An 18839-nucleotide genomic window follows, 5' to 3' on the forward strand; every position below is an offset into this window, starting at 1 on the left:
AAGCTGCCATATAGAGCCCATATGTTATAAAGCCTGATATAATCTACAATTCTCTTTAGAGAATGGAAAATCCCCACACATTCAATCTCCTGCAAGGCTCCTAAACATCTCAGTGACATCCCAACATCACTCTATATCAGACAAGTGTTCAGGACATAAATAAATGTCCATATTCGCTTTGACCTAGAAAAATGAGAAACTGTCTTTTCTCCTTTTAAAGTCTGTAAAGTAAAAAATGTCTCTTGTGACAAACAGGAAACCAAATAAACAGAAAACCCTCCATAAAACACAAGAGAAAAAAAGACTGCTACCGTTGTGATTTAGTAGAGAGATAAAAGCATTCACAGCATTTACACCATGTAAAATCTCCGCTGCATTTCCCCATGCCCTTTCAGTCAGCGTTGCGGATGCTGCACATGCAGAGCGGTGGACTCCCTCCCCCCAGGCTGATGTGCTCTATGAAATAGTTTTGCTCTCCATGGACTATTTTCTCTGTTTTTTTTCAGCTCGTGTTTGCTGATGACTAACAAATGGTTTTAAAACACTTTACTTGAGCAAACCCAGCTCTTCTGTGTTGCGCCCCCCTCCCTCTCCACAGAAATCAATGGCCCATGTTAGTCTGCAGCAGGGGGTTCAGACGTAATCACCAGCATTGGGATTGATTTCCGAAGTCAGCCAACTGAAAGCCAAGTCCTCTTCTGTCAACACCACCTTTACTCCAACAGCTGCTCAACAAATCTTCTCATTGTTTAGATTTTCTTTGATTTTTGATGTTTCTTTACTTGTTTACAGACTCATTAATGGCACCAAGAACCAAGCGTTTATAATTTTACTGTAAGTCCTTGTTACCAGAAAGGAAGTACCATCCATTGTTCTTTTGAAAACTGGCAGGGCTGTGTTTTCCTGCCATATCCTAAAAATGAGTCCCTGGAGGTAAGAGTCAGGCTCTGTAGATATTTTTCAACAGCTTCAGCCAGGCCTTCATTTAGAATTTGTAGTTTCTTTGTTTCAATTACATTGTCAGTTTTCTTTCTATACTTCAGTTTGTCTTTTTGTGGTAAACCTTGTGACTGGCCTCAAGGTTCTCTCACCTTTGCTGTAGAGAGAAGGGGGCAACGTCTCTATCAGACCACAACTATGGATTGGACAAAGATATGTGCATCCTCTATGAAAAGATGAATTTGGATCGACACTTGTACGACTTCTATCCAAATTTCCAAGTATTGAATTCCACAGCTTATTGTATTTTCATATCATCAGTCCACAAATCATCATCATCATCGATCCCAAGAAAGGGTTGCATTGACAATTTAGATGTCTTGTACTTTAAATCATCCATAATTAAGGCATTGTGATTATTTTATACCCAGCTTGTATACTGCGTTAACATTACATTGTACAGTCAGAAAGGAGTTTTGTCCCGCTAGCAAATGCATCCCTCAGGACTAATTTTTCCTCTTCATTTAAAGCCAGACATGCAGTATGTGAAACTACTTATATGAAGTAACTCAAATTCTGAAAATGCAGTGCAGCAGAATCAACACATAATATGATACACAAACTTAAATAGAATGGGCCATAGGAGGAGTAGCTGTTGAATCACTAATGGGAATCCTAATGAACAATAAATCCCCTAATCCCTTTGACTTTCAATTTGACCTTTGATTTTTGGTCTTTGGAGCCCCTGGGGCAATGTTTGTTAGTCAGTCTAGTCCAGACAAAAATATCTTGAAATATGATGATATTGGATGATTTGCCATTGAATTTCAGACAGACATTCATGGTGCCCAGAGGGTTAATCCCACTGACTTTGGTTATCCCCGGACTTTCCCTCTAGTGCCCATACAAGGTTTGCCTATAAGGTTTTGAGTGGAATGCCTCCACAACTATTGGATGGATTGTCATGAAATTTGGTGCAGACATTCATGATCCCCCTGTGGATGAATTGGAATAACTTTGGTCATCCTGACATTTTATCAAGAACTATTATCAGGTCAACATTTCATTTTGTCCAGTACCAATAAGCCTTTGGTTTATGACCAAATCCAGGTAAGGCTAATGACATTCCCATCAGCCTCAGCTGTACTTTGTGTTTACTGCTAATTGGCACATGTTAGGATGGTAACATGCTAAACTTAGGTGGTTAACATGCTCATCATAAGCTGCTAAAAACCAGCATGTTAGCATTGTCCTTTTTAGCATGCTGACGTTAGCTTTCAGCTCAAAGCACCTTTGTGCCTAATTACGGCCTCACAGAGTCAGTTGCATATTTGTAGACTCTTGAATAATGTAGTTCAAAAGGGGTTTGGTGACTAGAGAAACCCTGTCTGAAGCTCCTGCTCGTCTTTCAGGGTGAACCACTGACCTTCAGCAACTTCTGCATCATGGCAGGCCTCACTTACAGCTGTGATTCCAGAGACCCAAACATCCAAAACATCCGCCGTCTTGGATAAATTATTCATAACGGATCTGCCAGGGAGACAGCAGGACTGATGTATTTGTTTTGCTTGTCCTATTACTTCTCTCTGCCTGTCTCCCAACATTTTAGAAAGCATCTTATATTTAGTGCACAACTGGGACAACAGGGTGACAACTGCTCCCCTGCTGCTCCCGGTCAAACAAAACTTTCAACAAATCCCCCCTCCATGATACCCCATACTGATCTGTTAAATTCAACAGAGGCCTGTTTATTTTAGCAGCACAGCTTGTGCGCCCAATTCCTAGCAAATCCAGGAACTGATGCAGCAGGATGACAGTGTTGTCTGCCAGCTTTATCACTGTTCAATAAAACTGGTATCGTACAAGGAGCAATATCAGGTGACTAACTCTCTTCAAGAGGATCTGATGTAGCGCTTAAACATTTGCTTTAGCACTCATCCTGTCGTTACTAACGCAATAGCAAGCAGGAGAAACAGTCGGGGTATTTCAACACACATAAACTTGAGTTATGCAAGGTGTGGCAGTGGATGAAAGTCATGTCTGAACGAGCCCCATTTTTCTTAACACAGACAGAAGTATCAGACAATGCTGAATCTAATGCATTATTGAGTGTGTATCTGTAATTCTGTGTTAAAATGATTATCTCCACAGTGCACAAGAATTGGAAGGAGCGTTACTTTTAGTTCACCAGGGTCAAGTGTTGTTGCCCTTATGTATGTGTAATCTATTTTAGAACGTTTAAATGAACCATTATCAATGCATTTCAGGCCCATGATCAAACAGGAAACACACAAAGTTTCGCAAAACATGCAGCATTTACCACTAATTGTACAATCCATCTTGCAGCAAGATATGATTTCCTGCAAGACAGTGGTGAGAGTTTCATATTCAGTAGTTTGAAGATTATGAAAATATTCTTTCACACTACATTACTGCATCTCTGGGAGTGGTATCCTAGGCTTAAGTACATTTTTATTCTATATTTTAAGAGTGGGGTAGCTGCTGTGAATTTGGCAGCTTTTTTTTTTTTTTTCCCCTGCACTATCTCCTCTTATTGAAGAGAATTTCATTTTAGGTTACCTCACCTTATAGTGTGATGTAACTGCATGCCTCTCCCTCTCAAAACAAAAACCACTGCAGGAAAACAGCTAAGACAGATGCACACGTGGACATATAAATGTAGATAAAGTCACGTTAAGATCTGTGTGTCTGCAGTATATACTTCAACTGATATTGTCAAGACTGTATGCAACTTTCAAGAGGCACAGCGAGAAAATGGGCATGCACGCACACAATCTACAATGACTCACCAGGGGACCTTTCAAAGTATTTTCCACCAGTGGAATACAGTAAAAGAACATAAAAGGAAAGCTCAATAGCAATGAAACTGTTAGGAGATATAAAACTGGCAAGAGCTTTGCTTTGTCATGCCGAATCCCATGTTAAAACTAAGTCAGGAACCAGAATGTACTCTTTAATTTCTCCCAAAGATCTAAGAGTTTCACCTCAGGAAATCTGATCTGTTGGGTCAATATGAGCTGACATGAACATAAGGCTGGAATTTTCTGTGCTGCACTCTTAAGCATTTAATTACTGTTCATGTCAGCTGTTGCATGTACATATGTGACACACAAGCGCACACACACACAGCAGGGTGTGTCTTCCTGTGACGATGCCACATTATTCAAGTCATCACAGAAGAACTACATTAAGATGCGCGAAAATTTTCCACCACTTGTGCGACCACAATGCAGCATCATGTTATTGCAGGTCTGCCTTCATGAGAACAGAATGTTTTTTTCCTGGGGTTGCTATGGGGAAACATTTGAGGGCGGTGCTAGTACTTTTCCCACTGTGTCATGCCAACTTTTACAATTTCCTCATCTCTGCAGTGAGGCAACTTAAAGTTACGTTTTTCAAAAGAAGGTGCACTAGCATCCAGGAGCTACCTCTGACAGCACCCAGCATCACAAGGTAGGTTTTCCTTTCATTTCAAAGTTCATGGATAAAGCTTGTGTGTGCACAAAAGGTGTACAGGTATGTGCTTATCATCATAGCGGATGGATAATTGTCTAATACCTCTTTCTTGTTACTTTTGTTTTATTATTGTTGCATTTATTTCTGAAAACTCTTTATGTAGGGGTTGAGGGTTGGTGTCTTGTCCTCAACTAACACTATACGCTCTGTGCAGATGAACTCATACTGTCTGCAAACACTGAAATTAGTTTTGCCTTGAACGGTTTTGAACATGATATAATCTTTTAATTTACACAATATGCATGATATGACTTTTCACTTGTGCGCCTCCACTTCTGAAAAACCAAGCCTATGCCTTTAGCGACATCCTTTATGTCTTAATCGTAGAGGCTTTTAAGTTGAAATCTTGTGGCTTGTGGCTGTGATTTAGAACAATGCAGGACAGATGGATGCCAGCTGCCTGGGGAAGTGTTACATAACTTATTGCGTTGTAAGAGAAGTGTGTTAATCACACATGTTTGTAGTTATTGTTTTTTTTGGCCTAAGAGAGTCAACACCTTTTATGACAGACATGCTTATGATTGTAGCTTCCAATTGCTTTATATTTATTTAAGTTGCACTTTATTGCATGTTGTATGAATAGCATGAATGTTTTTTTTTATTTATTTTTTTTATGCGTTTATGGTTGATTGTTGCATTTTTACAAACTTGATTTTCAAACTGTTTGTTTTTACAGCTCTCCTAAGTAATAAGTGGAAAAAATGGAGGACCCATGGCAGAAGGCATATGACTTTGCTGTTGCAGTGGCAAGGAAAGCTGGGGCGGTATGTCTGAGCTTCTAAATGTATTTCTTCTCTGGTGCCTGAAACATAAAGTTCGTTTCTATCCATCTGTCTTCATGCACTTTCTGAACTTGCATTACTTTTGGATGTACACCTGGCTTTAGGGTAAAACTCGATCATTTTTGGCAATTTTGTGATTATATTTTAACCTCAAGATAATACATTTATAAACCAGAATAAGTGCATGCTAATAATGTTCCATTTCTTTTTAGGAAATTAGGAAAGCTGGGGAGAGTGAAATAAGGGTAATGACAAAAAGCTCCACTGTAGACCTTGTCACGAAGACTGATGAGAGGGTGGAGAAAATCATCATTGGGTCTCTTAAAGAGGAATTTGGAGAAGGCACACACTGGTGAGAAAAAACGACCAGGCACATACACACCCCTACCCCTATTATGTATGCTTGTACTGCTTTGTAAGAAAAACACAACATTGCTCAGGCTTGTCTTGATATTGCTCATTGGTCCATTGGTTCTTCTGTGCTGCAGTTTCATTGGGGAGGAGTCAGTGGCAAAGGGGGAGGCGTGTGTCTTAACTGACAAACCCACATGGATCATAGACCCAGTGGATGGCACCACAAATTTTGTCCATGGGTAAGATTTGTTGTGTCACTGGATTTATTCACTTTAAACCAAACACTTTCAGTTATTGGACAAACTCAGCTGTACTATCACAAGAAGCATTGGAAGTATAATTTGTCCCTTAACTAACACAGCGTGGCACCAAATATTCAGTGTCTGCATGGGTTGATAGTCTTGCTGATGAGTACATTTGACTCAGTTTACTGGTTTGAAACAGTGCTTTACAACTTTTACTTCTCTGACTTCTCACTTCTTAAGCAGTAGTAGTTTTCAAGCCAGTTTCAAACTCACCCAGTGACATATCAGGACCTGTCCAACAGGACAACTATCTCTGAGATGGGCAGAGATAAGCTCTGTCTTCACCTCTTCTGGCCACCAACAGAGCCAGATTAAAGACACAAATAACTCAATGAATGAGTACCTCCCCAAATATACACAAACAGTAAAAGAAAGAATCTGCATCTCTAAAACTCAGTATTAATAATAATACAATATAAAAAATAATTAATTAATATTACATCACATTTTGAGTGGAACTGTTCCTTCAAGGATTTTCCTTAAGCATTGTTTTTGAATAGTTCTGAAATACCTGTAAATACAGCTACATAATAATATACCTTGATACTTATTCACAGATTCCCATTTGTGGCTGTGTCAATCGCCTTTGCCGTCAATAAGGAGGTATGTCAAATCAAAGGAGAATTTGACCACTTAAGAAAATCAGTTTATCCATAATTAGACTGTGAAAGCTGAAAAATGATCTGTTTTCAGCTGGAGTTTGGTGTGGTGTACAGCTGCTTGGAAGACAAGATGTATAAAGCAAGGAAGGGGAAGGGAGCTTTCTGCGATGATGAACAAATTCAGGTGTCTGATGTACAAGGTAATAGTCATATATTTATGTGCAGTACATATCAAAGTACACACTATACTACTACACATTTTGATGCACTAATGTGAATATTTGAAAATGAAATATTTTTCTAAGATCAAATTAGTAAAACATCCAATATGCATTCTGTCTGATGTGTCTGAATGTTTGACTGGTACTGTGTGCGTGTGTGCGTGTGTGTGCGTGCGTGCGTGTTTATGCAAAACCTTCACAGTTACTTTCACACCTGTAATGACACATAATGATATCTCTATGGACATGCTGCTATTACAGAAATCAAGAAGTCCATTATCATTTCCGAGCACGGAACTGACAGGACCCCGGAAAAAGTAACCAAGATCTTCTCTACCATGCAGAAGATCCTCTGCATCCCCGTGCATGGGTGAGTCGTCTTGCATTGCATACACTGACTCACTTTAAGGTTGTGTGCTTCCCTTCAAAGCCAAGATGCACCAACTATATATTTGTCAAAACTAAAGTGATATCAGAAAAAAAATGATGCCATTTAAATGTGTAATTCCTGTAAGACAGCATGTAAAATTTGCAGAAACTGCAGAATGGAGCTAAAAACCAGGCCAAGTTGTAGTTACTGCACTACTGTGTAGTTGCATCATTGCTTCGTAATACTGCCAAGTGCTGCAGTAGTCTAGTTGGGCAATCTTCACAAACCTCTAAACAACTAGAGAACTAAACCACACCTTTATCCAATTTATTGTTTTTTTTTCTCTGCCTGTAACCTGTAATTGAAAAATAAAAATTTTTGATATTTGTCGTTTCCCATAACTAAATAACTAGCCATCCAATCAATATGTAAAAAAGCCCGGCTAGCTAAACCCCTTCTAAGCTAGCTTGTTCTATAGAGTAACTACCATCTTAACTTTTGACAGTTTAATTAATGCAGCCTGGCATAATTCATGTTTAGATGCATTAAAATGTAAACTATTTCAGTACAAATGTTAAATGCTGGCCCACCTAACAAACCAGGCTATTATTTCCTCGGACCTATGACGTGTAAATTAATGCTAATCAAGAAGTTTACTTTCCAGCTAACTAAACTCCTGCTAAAGATGGTTAGCTTAATTAGCTGAAATGACATATTTACATGTATCAATTTGTCAAAAAATTCATCATATTGATTTCAATACAAATATTATTGCAAGTGGACAGGGACACCTCACAAAACAGTTACTGTACTGTAAATAATAAAATAATAATAATTCGTAGATACTACATTTGTCCTTGCTTTCCGTGAGGATTATCTGAAATGACAGTGCAGTATCTGTAACTTTTAGACATTATGTTGATTCTATGGCAATGACTTTCTTTGGGTATAATAACCAGAATAAAGTTAAGACATTTAAACACAGTTTGTGAGTCTGACAAACTTTAAATCCGTTTTTCTCTACTTCACTGCTTCTGTGGTTGCAGTTCGCTGTTTTTGTAGGGCAGTGTAGCTGATTTAAATTAATTCATCTCCATCTGATCTGTCCTGACAGGCTCCGTGGATCAGGGACAGCTGCCACCAACATGTGTCTGGTGGCGTCAGGGGCAGTGGAGGCCTTCTTTGAGATCGGGATCCACTGCTGGGACATTGCTGCTGGTGCAGTTATAGTCAAAGAAGCTGGAGGAATATTACTGGATGTTGATGGTGCGTATGCTTTCAAATCTGCTTATCCCCTGATTGTGTAGCATCAAACTGATTGCAAAATAAATGAATAATAATTAGTGAATACCATTGCTTAAATCAGGATTTGCTTTTTGAAAACAAGAGTGCAGGTGAAACCTCTCTTAACAAAGGCTTTGTTTGACACTTTAGGGGGACCATTCGATTTGATGTCCAGAAGGATGGTTTCAGCAAACAACGAGGTTATTGCTAAGCGGATCATCAAAGAAATTGAAATTTTCCCTGTGGTGAGGGACGATGCTCCGGTGCAGAAGAAATGAGAATATTCTTAAACCCTGTTTACACTGTACACAAGTGCAGTCTACCGCTATATGTGTATGAATAAAGTTGCTGTGCTGTAATCACCACTGATAATCTTAATTTGCATGCTGGATGTGTCTCATTGTCTGCATGATTTTCATTCAATGGAAATAATTTCAGCTCGACTGAAGTGACCTTGTGGTCAAATTTGATTACTCTTCTGTGATTCGTCTGTCAAAAATATTGATTGAAGAGGGAAACAGCTGTAATTTTGCACTTTTGCACATAATTTGCACACTTGTCTTTGGTCTGTGGCTGCCTATGTGTACGTCTGCTCTTACAATATACATAAAATATTCAGCTTTGTAAATCCACATCCACGCAGACATTTGTTTTGGTTTAAATTGACACAGTTTCAACTCTGCCACACCCCCACTACCACAACAGATTGCAGGAGAAGCCAGCCCAGTCTGACACTCATGGTTATTTTGACTGGGTCTCCAATCAGTGAATGTATTTCTCCTCTCGTCTCATGTGACTCTAATGGGTAATTATCTGATGGAAATGAGTGAAATTCTGCTGGGGTGATTACCCTCATTAGAGGCAACAGTCCTTAGCACTGAGTTAAGTCAATGCTGAAGTCACTTTATAAACATTGGCCCTGTCAAGTGTCATATAATTTACTTACAGTTAACATCACCATAATGCCTGAGAGCCTCAATTTAAGCATTATTGCTGTTTACACAATTTATTACACTGATATTAACATTGACCACTAGAGGTCAGTAATGCATCAGCGAATAGATGGGATTTTCAAGATGCTTTTCTTTTACTTAAGTGGTTGAAACTTCAGTATTTCCTTTCATTATTTACGTTGATGTATACTTTAGTAGAGATTGGCAGCATGCTCTGACGCATCTTTATACTTCATAAAGACCTTTTCCTGCCTCAGTGTGAGACAAATTGATCCCAACCAAGAGATGGGCTAATCTTTCATTTCTGTTCTTCTTGCTTTTACTTCTGATCTGTAAATTAACCGCTGGCTTAGAGATCAGCCCCAAACGAAACGTACAGAGTGGAGCAGCGAGCTGAAAGTAAAAACTAACAGCAGCGACAAATGGAACAGCAGCAGCAAGCAACACGAACAGCAGGAGCAACAACAACAGCGGCAGCAGCAACAGCAGGAGGCTTGGTGGTGGGGTTGAGGTGTCTGTGAACGTGTTTGAACTGGTGCCTTTGAAACATAAATAAATGTAATTTCTCCATATAATTATGCTGCTTTATATTTGCCACAGCTGTAGTGTACAGATAGGTGTGTGAAGTTCTTGTACAGATGCTTGTCGTCTGTCTTGCAGATGGCAAAATCGAATTCCCTGGCACTTTTGAGTGTCAGCTGTGGGATATAAAGCATAAAGCTCTTTTTTTTATTGCGTAGGGGAGAATGGAATGAATTTATGTGTTGCAGTGGAGCAAGGCAAATAATAGTTGCAAATACAACACATCTTAACATTTGCTAAAACTTGCCCGAAGTGCCAGTTGACTGGAATTTGCCTTGTAACATAATACAGTAAATGCCACAGAGGTCAGAGAGCGACACACAAGTTCATAAAAGTCAATTTAGCATATTAACTTGACACCATCAGTTATATTCCCCCATTTCATAATTCAAGGACATTTGAACAATTGAAAGAACCCCTAAGTTAAAATCTCAAAAATTTGATGCTTTGTATTGTGTTGTGATCTTTTCAGTCTACATAGTAAATCAGTTTATTCTAGGATCTTTGTATTATTTTGACACGTACAACGGTTACAGTAAATTTAGTGTTTTATTAGCTCTAAATTAGAAATCCATGGGAGACCTGAAAGAACACAACAGTGTGGAAACAAGAGTGCTTGATTGTAGTCAAAACTAATTCAACAAACAGTTTCTCTGACTGTGAATTAATCATGGACAGATTATGAGATAATTGGCCCCTGGGCACAGACAAAAATCCCAGATTGAAAGAGACATAAGTATTTTTTGTCTCTCTGGTTATTTAGCATCTCTTTTTGGTAATTTTGTGTCTCTAATTTCACATTTATTTTCACTTATTTGCTTTTCATTGTGGCCATTTTGCCTCTCTGTGTAGTCAATTAGGGTGAAGTCATGCTCATTTTTATGTCTTTTTTTATGTCTCTTTGTGGTCGTTTTGCATCTGTTTTTTGCACGCTAACCTTAGTAGAGGAAAGGCATAGCTCCTGGTGAGTAAAGGAATTAAGTTTGATGCTGGACTTTGGCTGGCTATGTAGCAATAGCATAACTTACAAATAGGAGCTCCTTTAATGTATTACGTGAACTACTTGAGACTTTTATTTTGATAACATTAAATGACTTCTTAAAATAGTTTTGCATCCCATTCAAAAATTTGACAAGATCTAAATATTTAGTTTCAGTTGGATATTATAAATGGTGACTCTTTATTTTAACCTCCATACTAAGCATTTATAAGCCTTATGTAAAGAATTGCAAATGGCTTATAACTATATACTATAATATGCAGATAAAAGGACATTTCAAAGTATGTAGGCTAATGTCATTTGTATAACTCCTCCATCTGTATATGTATCTGTATAGAGAGATAATGATTGATGAACTATAACTGTACTTGTCAACAGTCCTTAACTTTTCCTATCAATATGATTAGCACTATATCTAAATCTATTTAAGGAATTTCTTCAATGCAAGCTCCATCTGCTGATGAGGGCCATGAGATGTAAGCTGAAAACTTTCCCAGAATGAAAAATATATTTCAAAAACTTTGAACCTAAAATCTTGTAGAACACTCTGTAAGTACTTGTCAATCATACATCAAATTTCTTAAAGCGATATTATACTGTGTTATCATTCATTAACAATTAATGCACTGGTTAGAGAAGCTTCATGGGAAATGCTATAAGCTATTTTGACAGATGAATCTGTTTAGAACTACATTAGTTGATTTATTGTTTATATACTGTTTATAAATGCTTAATAATGGAGTTAAAGTGTTCCAGAGAATGACCCCTGAGCTTATCTACCATGAAGTGAGTGGTCCAAAGGCTGAAACACAAGATACAGTATAGCGGCGTATAATTGCTGTACCTCCTGTCAGAAGAACCAGCATTGGGAAAGCCTCATAAAATGAAGGCCAGTCAGGGTCATTATAAGATTGACAATGATGTGCGTCATCATTATCTCCAGTAATTGATGCATTGTAGTAAACAGCATGTGGAGGTTAAGGTTATCTGAAGAGAAAATATGGAAACATAATAATCAACCTTTGTGGTTCAACAAATCATCCAAATAGACTTAACAGCATTTACATCTGGTGTGAGATTAAGTGTCAGTGAGCATAGTGCAGCAAGTTTTCAATGGCTAATTTTAGTATTAGCATGCAAATAAAACAGCAGGAATAATGCAACTAAAGAGTGGTGGAAGTGAGTTTCTAACCCACAAGACCTATCGACCACAAATTCAAGATGCTTAAAACACACACACACACACACACACACAAAACCATGATCATCTAACAGAAACTAACACCACTCACCATCTGCTGATCCACTGCTGATGCAGAGGGCTTGTGTCTATCACCATTTCACTTCAAAATCACTTAAGAAAATCTCTGATTAACAACTCCTGCTGATTAATTCACTTTGATTACAAGAATTTCAAAGCTTGTCTGAACTTTGCTCTATAGCATAAATGTTTCTAGGTGTTACCACAGTTACATTTACTGAGATTTACTCAGAAGATTAAAAAAAAAACAAAACATTTAAAGCAAGTATGGCTGTCTCTCAACACAAATGCTGTAACAGGCACAGTCTCTACCAAGATTAAGCCAAGCGAGTAATTTGTTGGTGTTTTGATTGCCTGACTGGAGATGTAGTTTGTGTGGCCCACAAGATTTTCAGCTCTTTTCAGGTCCTTAGGGGTTCTGTCACAATCTTGGACACACCCCAGACCAGGAGCAGTCTAAACAGCCCAAACACCAAATATATACAGTTTACTAAGCAGCAGATTCTAACATTTGAGGAGCAGGAATGGCAGCTGTCGATTGACTAGTTGAGTGGCATTTCAGCTCTACTCTCCATGCACCGGTGTTACAACTGCCTCTGCAGGGACCATCATGACAAATAAAGAGCAATCCAGTTTATATCCTTCATCATTTTTCATTATAGTGGTAGTGCTGCATTAAGGTGGCAAATTTGCAAAAAAAGAAGAGGTAAAGGGGTAGTGGCTGATGGAGGAGGTTGACATTGGTCAAAAATGTTACTGTTAACTGGCAATAACAACTAAACAGTGTGTCGCAGATGTGGAAAAGAGCGGAAGAAGAAGTGAAGACCTGTTATTCACGTTGAAAGACTAGAAAGTGTGAAAATGGTGTTAGTGGTGCAGCAGTGATTCTAATATGAGGATTTTTTTTGAGGCAGGATAATTTAAATCTTGAAGCAAAATTACCTTAAGGACCTTTACTTCCTTTTCCATGGAAAGGAAGAAGCAGTCTTTATAAACATGATGTTACAGTTAAATTATAATACATATATGCTGCAATCAATAGTGCAGAGGATATACTGTATTTTTACTCTTTAGTCAATAGTGCTGGAAGGTTAAGAGAGCAAAGCTGTGCTGTAAGATAGCGTTGCTGCTTGATTTCCTAATTAATGAAATTGAACAGACAGAGAGAGACCATCAGGACCAGAAAAGCCCCCCCACCTCCCTCCCAGATATCCACTAAGCGTCTACCTTTTCTGGTTCAATAGAGCCAGAAACAAAGCGGGCTGCAGGAGATGGAGTCTGCGGATCCTGTGGGGTCCAGCATGAAACCGCAGTGAGCAACAATAGCCATAATCAAAATGGAAAAATCAGGAACCCTTTAATTTGTGCTTGTTACCATTAGCTGTCATCATTAGATAACTGAGGCCTGGGGTTGCTTTAAATGCATGACAAAAGCACTGTACATCACCCCGTAATATACAGCACAATTCAGCTCCGTCTCAGTGATTTGCAGAGATTCTTACAATGCACATATTACAGGAAGATCTACTTTCATTAGTGCCTCTGCCTGTTCTTTTTCCTCTCACTTTTTGTCAGTCAGTTTAAGTCATGTTATGCAAAACATCTGAAGCAAAGCCAAAGAAATTAGCTTGTCCTGGCTGGCAGCCATATTGACTTGTGGGCTCCCAGTCCCAGTTGTTTTTGATGCACTATTACGCTAATATAAAAGTTGAGACACGTATCATCAAAGCGTGCACTCAACTTATGCTTTCTGTGTGGAGCGGATCGATGTTCATGACCCTCCTTGAGGAAATTAGAGCGCAGTCCGGACATTGTAATGAAATCTGAAGCTGAAAGTTTTATGAGACACATCATGTGAGCAGGTGTCTATCAAAAGCAGCTCAAAAGTGGTGAATCAATAGGAATATTAACATCAAACTCACACAGATATAGACTAAAATCAATAGTGATAATCCTAATTATAATAGCCCTTGAAGCTTTTCTTACACTTATTTTAACAGATTTTTTGTCCCTGCGAGTATTTCTCGACATATTAATTGCTTGCCTAAGTGCTCTATTTTCTGAGCACTTTGATTAATCTTCTTTGTCTTCTCTGTCCATCATTATTGATCTATTAAACACGCACTTAATCTGCTTTTTAAAACCCCAGATTTAATTACATCTGCTGATGCTGTACTTTACGTCTAAGTGAGCACATTTCTTGCACTCACCAACCACTTGTCACCTGTCCATGTGTGTTACAGTCTGAGGGGTTTTTAAGTGCGAGCGCAGCAGTGTGTGCATGTATTTACATGGTCTCAGTAAATTACCCTCCAGCACCATTCTCCAGCAGTATGGTCCCCTGTAACGTGCCGGTCTACCGCCACGGGTTTCTCAGTGTCATTCAAGATGTTTGAGATGTGAGGATGAGGAATCAATGTCCCTGCCTGGTGTCTGTGTAGGCGTTAGCAATTAGCAGTTACAGCCATAGACCAGTGGCAGATGGATCAAACTGCAGTGGGGGAAGGTTTCCTATTAGGTGCTAATTTGACAAATAACCATGCAAAATGTACCAGCCTCACTTTGCACTTCAGCACTTTTAATTGACAAGTGTGGCGGGTCTCACAAAAGTTTTGAACTCTAAACAGAAGAATTAAAGCCTGAAGTCTGGTGATATTTTATATTTATGTTATTGTGAACAAATCCCATGAAAAGAACAAAATAAGTTCTGTCTGTGTAGCCAAAGCCTCTGTAGCTTCAGATGGCTGGCCTCAGTTCAGTGGTAGTCGTACAAATGCAGACTGGACCAAACCACCCAAACGCTGACAGTTCATTTACATGAAAACATTAGTGTACGCTAAAAATATCCACTTTTGTATAATTAAGTGTTAAATTATGACGAGTAGTTTCCATGAGGGAGTTCATCTGACAAAAAAACGTTGGTAACCACTCTGCTAGAGCACCAAATGTAGATTAATCCATGTCTCAAAATAGTCCCACACAAATGCACTATTTACTCCTCTTTGAGTAATGTTTGATAAAAACTGGGCAACTGTTTTGTAGGCTTTAAAAAAACTTAATGGTACATGGTACAATGAGTATATAATTATGAAATATATCAGGAGGATTTGAAAATATTTTTCAAAAATGAAACCTTATATGTTTGGGGGAAAAAAAGGACAAATGGCAAAAACATGTTTATTGGGGTTTATCATTATTCCTAGCGAGTTGTGAAAAGCTTACAGGCAAGGTTTTCTAACCTCTTAAACTAATCTGTCCTCCAATTTCAAAATAAGAGACGACCACCCAGAGATGTTCCTGATTATTAATCTTTGGGAAAAATGCACCACATGATGACGCATTCTCAGGGTCGGGGGGCAGTTTTATCTTTGTTAGCTTTGTTCGTCCTGACTAACCCAACCGCATTTGATGACAAACATAACCCAGCTTCTTTTATGCCAACATGACATTACACATATTTACTTCCAATAACCTGGACGTCCTGTGAAGTTCTCAAAACAGGACGTCAAGCAGTCATTCATCCATTCATCCATTCACCTCTTGTGTGTGTGGTCTTGTGTGGGGGGGGGGTTATTACGCATGGGGACTGACCACGGCTCGGCAGCAGGGCGACCCCAAAAGGCAAAGCATTCATGCATTTGAATAATCTATTGCACCAACTCACACATTTGCATATCTGGGCACTTCCAAGTCACTGGGGCACAATGATTCACTTCCCTCTGCCAGAATGTGCTGTTACCAGTATGAAACAGGATGGATATTAAGCTTGTTTGAATGCAAGTTCCCTCACGAATCTTTAAGGCTGCTGTGTAACAAAGAAAAAAAGCGAAAACAGAAAGCGACGCCATCAGACTATGGAATTACTTTACTGTTTCATTCTCAGACATCAGTGACTGCAGGGAGGTTTTGTCCACCAGGAGACACCTGACAGGGCTCTAAATTGTGAAGAAGACTGACATAAGTGTGAATTTAACAATTGCCAGTTAGAGTGTAAAGAGAAGTTGTGTGGTGTGCAGTGAAGCAGTCCCTCCATGCTCCCTGCCTCTTACCCTCCTCTAATGGATCCTGTAATGGATACAGGCTCTGAAGGATTTAAGGATAGCCAGGCTACTCACCTGTTAAAACAGAGCTTGTACGCAAGTCTATCCTCTGGCAAACTCTGACGAAACACGACTTTTTGGCCGCAAGCAAATGGTCTCAAGGTTGTTATTCAGTCTTGTACACATGCGTGGCGCACAATGAAAAGTAATTAAATCTGTATTCTGACCTTTTGTGATGTTTTGACAGCTCGATCCTGTGTATTCAACACATTTTTTTTAATGAATGTGGAGTGTTTGAGCGCTGATATCCACCAGTGCGCTGTACTGAATCAACAGAAAGCAACGGGGAACACTGTGTAGTCATGCACTCACCAGTGAGGTTATTGTGAGGATTGTCTAGGAAGAAGAAGAAGAGCACAGAGGAGCTAGAGGAATGAAAGATGTTAGTCTGCCAGTTTGTCACAAAAGCAGTGTGCTCCTGTGTGATAGACTGGCAGACCGTGCTAGCTCAGTATCCTTGGGGACACACAGGCTACTGTTGTAGAGTCACATTTTTTGAGAAGCTCCTCTCATTTTCTGAAGCAGACAGAGGGAGACAGAGGAGGAGAGAAGCCACTGGCTTGGTGTCTTGGAGCAGACATGGTTAAGTCTTGTTAGGCTGCTTGTGTCTGTGAAGGTTTATGGCCTGTGTCAAGCAGAAAGTCCACAATCAACTATCATGACACGGAGGATAACAAAAAAAAAAAGATTTCACTGGATGGATCCTCTCAGCAGCATTTGAGCGCGTGTGAAGAGCTGCCCAAAACTTTTGTACAATGACATCGAGCAAAGCATCAGGACAGTGCTGGAGGTGAGATATTCACTTGACACTGTGGGTAGTCAAATCAATTCCAGCCAAGTTAAATTTATTTATACAGACAAAAGATTGTCCCAGCGGGCTATGCAAACTGTATAGCATAGAAAACCGTCTGTCCTATCTCGGGTTCTGAAAAGGAAAAACTCCAACCTCCTGACTGAGAAGACATGCAATAAGTTTTTTATGATCAGAGAAGGAGAGCTAAACTAAAATATAGATATAAATTTAGATATACAAGTAGCAGAGTAGAAGAACTAGAATGGTCTAGAATAACAAATGTTCAATAGGCTTCAGACCAGAACTACAAAATACACAAAACGGTCATAGGTATAAAGACCTCCAAACATTACACCAACAGTTACTGGCCTGTAAAAAACGAGCCCATAGGTTGTCTGTGCAGCAGGTTATTCTGAGACATGTTTACGTTTTGTTCTTAGGGGACATCTGATAGCTGAAGTATTTATGACAGGCGCAAAGTGGAAAGTTCAATGACGTAGTTTCATGTCAGAGGGTTGAAAAAAAAAAAAAAACGAGAGGTGGATAGTAAAGATGTGGAGGTCAGGGTGGTGAAGGTCGTGTAGCCTGTAGCCAGAAGGCCGGACTTTGCATACAATTTGCGTTAATAGTGTTTCAGTTTCCTTACCCTGACCACACCATGTCAGAACCACAACCTCTCACTTATCTTGACCATACTGTGACTGCCGTGCAAAAATTGCAGAAAGTAAGATTTTTAAAGCTCTCGGCAAATCTGGGCTATGCGGAAACATCCAATGTCGACATTCTTGTGTGATAATGTCAGCCTCCACTATTCTCACTTCAGGCTTTACACATGATTTTAGAATCTGGCTGCAGGGATTCGCTCCCATCTACTTGCAGGAGAATTAGTGAGGTCGACCACAGAGGTCAGAGGTGGTTGATCAAGCCTGGCTTACGGTTCATCCCAAAGGTGTTGGATTGTGTTGTTGTCGGGGCTCTGTGTAGGTCAGACAAGCTCTTCCACATCAAACTGAGAAAATGATTTGTTTACAGGCTTTGCTTTGTTCACAAGGACTCTGTCATGTTGAAACAGGGGAGGACGTGTCTCAAACTGTATCATTATTTACTGTCACATTGATATATCCCTTAACTGGAACTATGGGACCAAACCATGAAAACTGCCCCAGACCAAAAATACACAAATACACATTATGTGCACAGACACGTCCACATTCAAGACTGGAAGATTTAAAGGTTTTATTTTGCAGTATGTCCAGAGAAATGCAGCACTGCAAGCTTTTGTGGCTGCACTAAAAAGGCTAAATGCAAAAATAAGAATTATTAATTGAAAAACAAATAAACGTCTAGTATTAAATGAATTAAAGTGCACACTGGTCTGATGTGTTGTGCAAATTTTCATCATTGTGAGACTATAGAATATAATTTTAATACAAGCAACACTTTCTGGATATGTAACTCTTCCCATTTTGACTACGAGCTATAGGAAGCTCTTCCTTTTAAATACTTATCAATATGTCGTGTTTATCATGCAGGACAAAATGTAGCAATTATAGCAAATCAATTTTATGTGTATTAAGGAGGGTGTGGGTAAATGATGGTCAACAGTATGCACATATTTATAATCTTAAATAAGACTAGATATGGATCCTAAAAATCGCTTTCTGCATTCTGATTTCTACCACGCAAGTTCAGATGACTCCATGTGACAAAGTTGTATTATTTTTAAATCCTTGGTTCTATACATTTTTACACATTA

At 39.1% G+C, this 18839-nt stretch overlaps 1 protein-coding gene across 1 annotated transcript; it reads left to right on the forward strand.

The window, feature by feature from the left end:
• The first annotated feature begins 4260 nt into the window (after positions 1 to 4260).
• Positions 4261 to 8772, forward strand: LOC139625121 (inositol monophosphatase 1-like). The gene is made up of 9 exons (XM_071484789.1): positions 4261 to 4413; positions 5153 to 5240; positions 5471 to 5610; positions 5747 to 5851; positions 6475 to 6520; positions 6611 to 6719; positions 7002 to 7110; positions 8225 to 8376; positions 8545 to 8772. Exons 2-9 carry the CDS (start codon positions 5178 to 5180, stop codon positions 8670 to 8672), a joined length of 852 nt encoding a protein of 283 aa, XP_071340890.1. The 5' UTR covers positions 4261 to 4413; positions 5153 to 5177; the 3' UTR covers positions 8673 to 8772.
• The last annotated feature ends 10067 nt before the right edge of the window (positions 8773 to 18839 follow it).

Source organism: Trachinotus anak, unplaced genomic scaffold, assembly GCF_046630095.1.
Source record: "Trachinotus anak isolate AG129_WGS33_773 ecotype Australia unplaced genomic scaffold, CSIRO_AGI_Tana_v1 ptg000009l, whole genome shotgun sequence".
NCBI classification, from domain to species: domain Eukaryota; kingdom Metazoa; phylum Chordata; class Actinopteri; order Carangiformes; family Carangidae; genus Trachinotus; species Trachinotus anak.

Bases quoted from the DNA above. Each gene is read 5' to 3' on its own strand.
- LOC139625121 (XM_071484789.1), top strand. From the start codon at position 5,178: ATGGAGGACCCATGGCAGAAGGCATATGACTTTGCTGTTGCAGTGGCA. The intron at 5,241-5,470 runs GTATGTCTGAGC...ATTTCTTTTTAG, and splicing joins TGGCAAGGAAAGCTGGGGCG to GAAATTAGGAAAGCTGGGGA. The intron at 6,720-7,001 runs GTAATAGTCATA...CTGCTATTACAG, and splicing joins TCAGGTGTCTGATGTACAAG to AAATCAAGAAGTCCATTATC.